A 9,124-nucleotide genomic window follows, 5' to 3' on the forward strand; every position below is an offset into this window, starting at 1 on the left:
TATATAGGAAGAAATCTTGTTTTTAAATCACCTGCATGCAACTTAGACGATATTATTTATCAATTAACTTAAGGCCGATTTGTAGTATAATTTTTGTTATGTAACGATAAATTACGATCCAAAGCTTCTCCGAACTATATAGTTACAATTAAATGCTCCTGATCATCATTAAATCGCTCGCACATCTTGACGATGCGATATATATGTGTGTGTGTGTGTGTGTGTGGTGTGTGTGTGTGTATACCTGTATATGTGAATGAATATACACCGACAAGATATTTAAATACAGAACTTTCACTTTTATTCTGCCAGACCCTCTTTCTATCATTACATTACATAAAACGATTAAAGGCTATCCTACCGCTTGAAAGAATTATCATAATATTGCAGTATTTTTTCGAGCCATCGGCCTGTTTACCGAGCGACGTTCCTTATATAGAAAATATGTCTTGTTTATGTACAATATGCAATCCTTAATACTTCAGTTTTGAAAAAGGATCCTCGATATATGTATCTCCGGACAAGTTAATACGCTGTACAGTCATATCCACGGAGTATTTTCATCATTCTCTTTCGTCCTTTACAATCTCCACAGAAATAAAATCCATAGGATAGGGCGACTACTGCTGTGTGCGATTTTACAACTTCCACCAGTGGATCATGGTACATTTCTAAAATTCGACCCTTTTATCGCAAAACGATTCTGCAGCTTTTCGCATCGCACTTTATCTGTACATTTTCTGTAAAGTATTAAGGATAAAAACTGCACAAATGCTTAAATTCTAATTTCTCGTAACGTACATAAATTTTGTAAACTTTTTATCGATAGCAGTAATGCAAAAACACATTTCTCTCAATATTATAACATAGACATATGTATAATTACTTAATATACACAAAAGTAATATATATATAAATATATATTATTAATTTTTTGTTAGCTTTTAGAAAAATTTTCTAAACAAAATTCTACACTGGTATTATAATACACATAAAAATAATTACAAGAATACAAACTATTCTAAATTCTGAATAGATGTTTAAAATTTTTTACTACAAGAGACCAGTTTTAATCGCACTACAGTTTAGTTTTAATGAGTTTGATGGAAAATTAATTATATTTTTTTTATCGCGCATTTAATGTCAAATCTGACCATGTAACTCGGAATTTTATTCGTTTAGCATGTAAAAGCTATATAAACACAAGGTCTGAAATAAGACATTGCACTTAGTCATTAGTTCAACTACGAATTAAAGATTCATAAAAAAAAGCGCAATACGATGAAAAAAGTTGCGAAGTCGCTTCGCGAAATAAAGCCCTATTTACAGAGCGTCCTCTTTTTTTGCGAGCAAAATACGACAGACTGCTTCGTCACTACTTCATTATACAGAAAACTTTTCCCATGTCAGTCACAATTTGTGCATCGATTTTTTGCTTAATATACATGCAAATATCGGCGGAACGGATTTTATTTAAGAAGGTATCAAATGTCTTATATTAAATTTAAAAAAAAAGGAAAGAATAAGATTAAATTTTTTTTAGACAAAGAAAAAATATGATGTTATGTCGCATAATAAGAATAATTTGCCACATACATATCGCTGTTTCTAAATAACAACAGATAGTATCGATAACGTTGTGTGCATAGACGTCAAAAAAAAAAAAAAAAAAAAAAAAAAATATATATATATATATATCTTCAATAAAGTAATCATTATATCATCGATTAATCGAAGAATGGGGAAGCAAATAATTTCCTTTACATATAAACCTTTTCGCGACTCAAATTCAGAGAAAAGTCCCTTCTCGCGAAATATATCATGAAGGAACACCCTTTCGCATCGCTCTCGAGAGACACTTGATACAATTTTCTTACAGTGCATATGTATAGCGGTGATGTACCGTACCTAGAAATGTTCCCTTCTTGCGAAATGTGATTATATCTCGTCTCTTCTATTATTCGCGTTATGTACACTGGAGCGTTTCTTTTTTTTTTTCGCGCGTCTTCGGAGATGACTGTACCCGGTCTCCGTCCGGTCTCTCCATTCATTAATTAATATTTTACGTCACGTTTTTATATACTTCTTTCGCGTACTCTCTCGGTTCTTTACTCGAACTTTACTTTAGTACTTATTCCGATTGTTCAAAATGTTTCGACTGATTTGTGCTAAACGACATTACGTAGCTTAATGAATGAACATTTTGCAACGTATGGCCGTTTGCTTGTCCCTTCCGAGTCTCTTCTTCATTTTACATCTTTTTTTTCTCCACCCTTTATTCGCTCGCATTAGCATATTTATTCCCTTCGTTTTTATTATATACGTCGCTCGTTTTAATGATACTAAAGTGACGTATAACACTCGCACATTCTCTCTCTTGTTTTCCTTTTTCGCTCTCTTTCACTCGCTCGCTCTTTTTCTCTCGAATACTGGTAGAGTGTTGAGTGGAAAAAAGAAAAAAAAAAAGAAAAAACAGTAGTCTTAACAAACATACGATACAAAACTCTTAAGTTATCGCTTAACGGCCAGTGTAAAGCGGTTTATTAATTTTATCATTTTTTTTTTTCTTCTCTTCCCTTCTCTTTAAGTACCTGAAGAAGCTTAGCTTTGGAAATTCTTGCCTCAAATATAGGATCTAAAACCGATAAAATTTAGGTGAAGTCAAGATTTTTTTTTATGATGATAATCGAAAAGCGACAATTTGGCGGTTTTTCTTCAGCATCAAGAATTGAACTCACCGAAATTATACGGTCATGATCCTTGCTTCTTAAACAATTTCGCGTATTCTTTCTCTTGCTTCCATCCCCAATTTGCCTTAACAACAAAGACTACACATCCCTCTATGATAAATGCGATTGGTACGACTAAATTGGGTGGCGAAAGGCCAGACTATCACCGACGAATCGAGTGTACGCGCACGCATATATCTAGCGTGCGAGAGCTAGAAGCTATATCTCTCTTTTGGAGAGACGTCTCATTCAAAAAATACGCATCTCTATTTGGTATGAGACATTCGCTCGGAATTTTATACATGCATACGAAGACATGCCGTTTTGACATTTCTCCGTATTTTTTTTCGTCTCTTTCTTTCTCTTTGCGCACCTTTTCTTTTCTTCTCTTTTCTCTCTCTCTCGCTCTCTCTCTCTCTCTCTCTCTCTCTCTCTCTCTCTCTCTCTCTCTCTAATATACAGGAAGATATAATTCGCCTTCTTATCTTTAGCATGAGAATAAATAGACTGAACTTTATACAAACGGCTCCGGTAGAAACGCGATTTTCTTTCTTTCTTTTTTTCTTTTCAAGAAACGCTTTTCACGATCAAGAGTGAACAAATATTAAGGTCGTAGAAGAAAATGCCACATAAAATTGAGATGCAAATGTAAATTGAGACAATCTATAGAAAAAAAGAACGTCTTTTCTCCAGAGATCAATTTACTTAATTCAAATAATGTTTGTAGAATAACTTTTCTTAAATTAAAAATTAAATCATTAATTAAGAGATGTTTTTCTTCTCTATAGATCAGCTCAATTATACACAAGTTTAATTTTAATATAAAAATAAATAAAATAACTCAATATGGTCGAAACCCGGCTCGCTTAACGCAAAATAAAAATGCACTCTTCTTCTTGTCGTGAGAAGGAAGAAAATTGAATATATGTATATCGATTTCATAATATAGATGAATAAAAATATAAACAAAATACTGGAAAATGCTCTAGGCCATGCTACAATAAGATTATTGGATTAATGCAATAGTATTCATCAAAAACTTGTACCTTTTAATTATGTACCTGTAGCAAATATCAAAATTAACATAAATACTACTCAACATATTTATTTACACATATTTAATTACAGAATCTTTCTTCCCGAGATCTATACTTTAACGCTTTAAATCGTATAAAATAAAAATTGATTTGGATTAAATAATTGCAGATATTATAAGAAAAGAAATAGCGGCAAAGTACTGTTTTTCGATGCATATCGCGTTTTTACACCATAAAATAAAATGCTGTCGAGCAAAAACTATCACGTTTCGAGTGATGTTTTTACGTATAGATGTTCAAACTTCTATGCTCTCACGAGAGAATTGTTATAATCAAAATAAACTAAAAAGGGATTAAGCGGAGGAGGTAGATATTTTTTTTACTCATCATTTAACTACTAACTGAACGAATCAAAAGGAACGTGATAATTATTCACATTTAGCAAAGCGATTATATTATATAATCACAGAAAAAGGATATTAGTCATTTTATTCGCAGTGTTAGCATACGTGTAGAATGTAAATTATGAAAAAAATTGGAATAGAAAATTATATTGATCACTATTTTACTTATACTCATTGTCAGATTGTATATACAAAATAAGTTATAATAATTAAAACCAAATCGACTGAAAAGATTGTAGCATTTAAAAATTTTTTTATATTATTATTTCATCAGAAAAAATATGATCACTATAATATAAATAATATATAAATAATTATATATTTCTTTTATAAAATTAATTTTTCATAATCATACATATAAAAGACTATTAAAGAAAAATTAGAAGTTTAGTGCTGTTTAGTGCCAAGTGATTGATTGTGTGTAATTTCTGTATTAGATACATGTATAATAATAGTGTCTAGTTTTTGATCTCCTTAATTGTAAATAATATTTATAAAACTACTGAAAAAATAATTAAATTATTATTCTACAGAAAAAAAACAAGAAAAAACAAAACGAGCGTATAGAGTTTAGTCTAATACAATTTACATACTCTACACGTGTGCAATGCTGTTCATCTACCACATCAATTATTCGCGTTTCTCTCATCTCCTTCTCAACAGAGTCTTTACTTTGGTTCATATCACGTAATGAGACACTATTCGCAGGAACAGTTATACCTCGATTACTTGAAGCTACAATTTTTTTGCAACATCGAAAGAGAACAGAAAAAGAGAGAAAGAACAAATCGCAATGAGTTTTCTCTATATGTGTATATATACATACATGCATACATATATATATATTTGTATATATATATATATATATATATATATATATATATTTGTATATATATGTATATATATATATGTACATATGTATATATATGTATATATATATATCTCGCGTGCCGAGTAAAAGTTTGGAATGGATATCAGCGTTAATTGCAATTATTACAACAAAACGTTGGATAAACTCATACTCCCACGCAGCCTTTTTCACGAGCTTTTATAAGTTATAAGTTTAGAGTAAGTCCATATAGCAAAATTTACGGCCATTCACACGATAGCAATCTCACGATAACACACCATATTAATACGATGTAAATGTCATTTTCATTCGAAACAAAGTGAAGCATTTTTGTACTAAAGTGCAGCGAGATATATATGTATATATATGTATATATATATATATATATATATATATATATATATAAAATATTATATTACTTTTTTCCATGAATTATTTATGCAATGTTGTTGTGTGTTGTGTACAATTTGTTGGATTTTTGCACGCACCATAACAAGGTATGATCGGGCCGCTACAACAGACAGCTATTAAAATGATCAATAGAACGTGTTATTGCCATTTCATTTTTTTACTTTTCTCTCATGTTGCACTTAAATTGTGCGGATGTAAATATATATACATATACATACATATATATATATATATACATATATACATATATATATATATATCTTTTTATCGTTCGAACAATCCCGTTTTTTTTCAAGGATTGCTTTGCAAGAGCAGAGCGCCGAGAATTTACAACGATAGTTTCATCTCTATATATAGAGTTATACAGATACAAGTAAGCATTACACGAAAGGCAAAGACGATGCATTCCAAAGAGATTGCACATCCTTGTTACTATGTTCTAATCTTTTTTCGGAAAGAGAACTCTATTATTATTTGTCTATTCAGTCTGACCACACCATGTTACAACGTGGAATAGAGCTTTGTCATGACAGACATACTGTAGATTGAATTATATAAATTCAGGCTCTCTCTCTTTACTCTGCGAGGGATCTATTAACGATCGCATTACGGTATCTCTTTTATGTCATCCATAATAATTTGTTTATACTCGTCGCCCACATCCTCGTCACAAAACGACTTGACTAGATTGCATCGCTAAACGGTCCTTAACGATTTAAAATCTAAGTCTGCCATACATAAATGATCTGTACCTTACAATCTAATATCGTAGTTAACACCTAATGGTAGAAGGATTGATCTACTGTTATATCGACGAGAACTCTAATATAAATCATACGTCTATTATACCCGTTCTCTCTTATACGCACTTACATACATTCATACATATTCATATGCACATACACACACGCAAGCACGCAAGTCAACGTGTCAACGTAAATTTATCATTAATTTATCATTAATTTAAACTCACGGAGAATATTTCTTTCGGCTAAATCTGCATGTAGCCGTCAAATGTTTCAAATGTTGCAAATGTGGTAAATCACGTAATTCACGCATCTAAGCGCGTTTCTAATATTTACAATAACATGTCCAATCGATATCTTTCGATTTGAGAATAAGATCATTTACTGTTCAAATCATCTTCTCCTCGGCGAGAGAAGTACAACATCCCTGTCGATCCAATTTCGATCGCGCTGAAACGCTCGTGTTGTTTCAAAAGCCATCAATGACAATGATGATACGTTAATGATATAATAACATGTTGCGGTGCTCATACGAGCGTTCGATCGCTAGGACTACCTTCTCTTACCGGGCTGTTTCGACGATAAGCGTTTCTTCAATTTGTGATCCGTCGACTTAACCGTCGTCGTCGTCTTCTTCTTCGGTCGTTCCGGCGAGCCGTTGCAACACGCGCAACCTTTCTTCACATGGCCACGCAAACTGGATCTTCTGGCACGGCAATCCGCCGGCTCCATCAGCACGATATTACTAGCTTCGTCTTCAGACGCTTCCGACGCTTTGTCGCTCGACACCACCATCGACTCTGTTACCGCTATCGATTCCGTCTTGGGAATTCGCTTAGGAAGCGTTGCCACCGTCGCTTTATGATCGGTACGATTTAAAACTACTCTCGCATTCACTTGTAGCTTATCCTTCTTCTTTACGTAGGTGCAACGTCGATCAGTGGACAGGGATTTTAATGTCTGTACACTGTCTTCTAAGCCATTACTCAATGCAACGTTGTCCTCCGGTTGGCTGCTGATTGACTCGCTGATGCTCGAGTCCTCGTCCTCGCTGCTGGACCTCGTGCGTTCAGACATTGGACTCTCCCATGACATATATGAGTCCATGCGCATTTTGGATGACATGCGCTTTTTGTTGGCGTACGTATACTTGTGCGTGGATAACAATGGCCCAGCCGCAGCTAATGGTGATAATGGTGATGGTATAGTATGGTGATCCGCGGTGTTACCGCTAAGTAGAGTTAGACTTTCGTCACCTGAGCTCGCTGCTGATGTATTGTTAACGTTGATGCTGGGTGGCAACGATTCCGAATCCAGATCAATGTCCAGTTTCATGTTAGACGGTATACTGGACACGCTGCTAGGTGTACCTTCTTTTGAACCGCTCCTTGAGATCAGTTTGACGCGATGATGACCACTCATGTCTTTCGACGAGTCGTTCTCCAACGAGCCGAGATTTGTCGGCGATAGTCTAGAGATGTCCGAGTTGCTGTTCGACGCTTCGTCTTGACTTAGATTGTCCAGAGTAAGTCGCATATGTTTTGCTGGGTTTTCCAATTGTAAATCCTCCTTTTCTCGTTTGCCTCTTTTCAACGAATCCTTCAAAGTTCTAGCGCGCTGATTCATACTCCTTTTACACTCGTTTGACTTGAAATCGCTCGTCGGACTAGCATCTCTGCTGCCGCTCGATGAGTCTAGCGACCGGAAATACGAGCTATTATATGGCTTCATGCCCAAAGACTGACTGCAGGACGCATCCTGCGAGGAATGATCGAACGACGGTGAGTGATTCGTATCAAATAACAAATCCGCCTCGGGAAATAGATCGCTGGTACTGGGTTCGTCGACTCCCAGATCTTCGCATTCTTCTGATAAACTCTTTTGCAACTTAAGTTCGCGCTCATACGCTGCGGTTTTTCTCTCTATCCTCTGCTGCATTAATTCCCGGTCCAATCTAGGAATTAGTTGCGTTTTCATCAGGTTGCTTTTATTGGAATACGAAGTATCTAGAGTGTGATTCATAAAGTATTTTTTCGTGTTTGACTGGTAGATCTGCCCGCTCGCCATCTCGATGCTCTGGCCCTTGTTGATGATCTGCAGCACGCTTTCTGAGTTGTCACTGTCCCTGAAATTAAATATAGTCTTTGAGTCTCTCTTTTCTTCTATTTTCTCTACCCCTCTCTCTCTCTCTCTCTCTCTGAAATTTTCAAGTAATCTATTTATTGTAAAGTTTAATTCATTTCAAATATTATTTATATAAAGTTAATCATTTTTATAAAGATATAAAGTAAATGTAAAGTAAATAAAAGAATATGTCAGTCAAAATTAAATCTTTCAAATTTTTCAAGATTTTGAAGAATCTTTAAAAAGTTTGACAATATTTAAATTATATAAAAATAATATATGTAAAATAAAGTAATATTTATATGTAGAACCAAAATTCTTTTTTTTTGTTAAATGAAATTGTTACCTGGAATAGCCTTTCAACGAGTCATTGCTCAGCGTATTCATCGATGTAGGAACGTATCTCCATGGCGTGTCGGGTGAAATTTTTCCCTCTGATTCCCAAGCTTCCTGTAAGCGCGCGTTTTCATACAATAATCCGTTTCCGACTTTGCAAGATCCGTCGATTGTTTCGGTGGATTGTTGCATAGACGATTCTTGACTATCTGAACTGCTCGGTCCACCGGTTACCAAGAATTGTGTCGTGCTGTCGATGACGCTAGATTGTTTGTTTGTGGAGGTAATCGAAGACTCTATAAGAAGAATAATTTGTATTAAAAAAAAAAAAATTAAATTGTATATCTGCGAAATCAGCATATGCTATTTATGCGATGTAAGATATTCTATAACAAAAAATCTGTAAGTATTATTTTTATCGACATTCATTTTTCTGGAAATTATACATTATTTGAATGTAAGTATAACAGTATACGAAGTATACAGA

At 34.1% G+C, this 9,124-nt stretch overlaps 1 protein-coding gene across 2 annotated transcripts in view; it reads right to left on the reverse strand.

Annotated features, from left to right (window-relative positions):
- Positions 1 to 278: 278 nt before the first annotated feature.
- LOC140669792 (uncharacterized) overlaps positions 279 to 9,124 on the reverse strand; it is a 72,731-nt gene continuing 63,885 nt past the window's right edge. For both annotated transcript variants that reach the window (XM_072899907.1, XM_072899908.1), the window contains 2 exons: positions 8,648 to 8,933; positions 279 to 8,302 (listed from right to left, as the gene is read on the reverse strand). In XM_072899907.1, the coding sequence (XP_072756008.1) occupies positions 6,730 to 8,302; positions 8,648 to 8,933 (1,859 nt within the window). In that variant the 3' untranslated portion in view covers positions 279 to 6,729. The remainder of the gene's footprint in view (positions 8,303 to 8,647; positions 8,934 to 9,124) is intronic.

Source organism: Anoplolepis gracilipes, chromosome 9, assembly GCF_047496725.1.
Source record: "Anoplolepis gracilipes chromosome 9, ASM4749672v1, whole genome shotgun sequence".
NCBI classification, from domain to species: domain Eukaryota; kingdom Metazoa; phylum Arthropoda; class Insecta; order Hymenoptera; family Formicidae; genus Anoplolepis; species Anoplolepis gracilipes.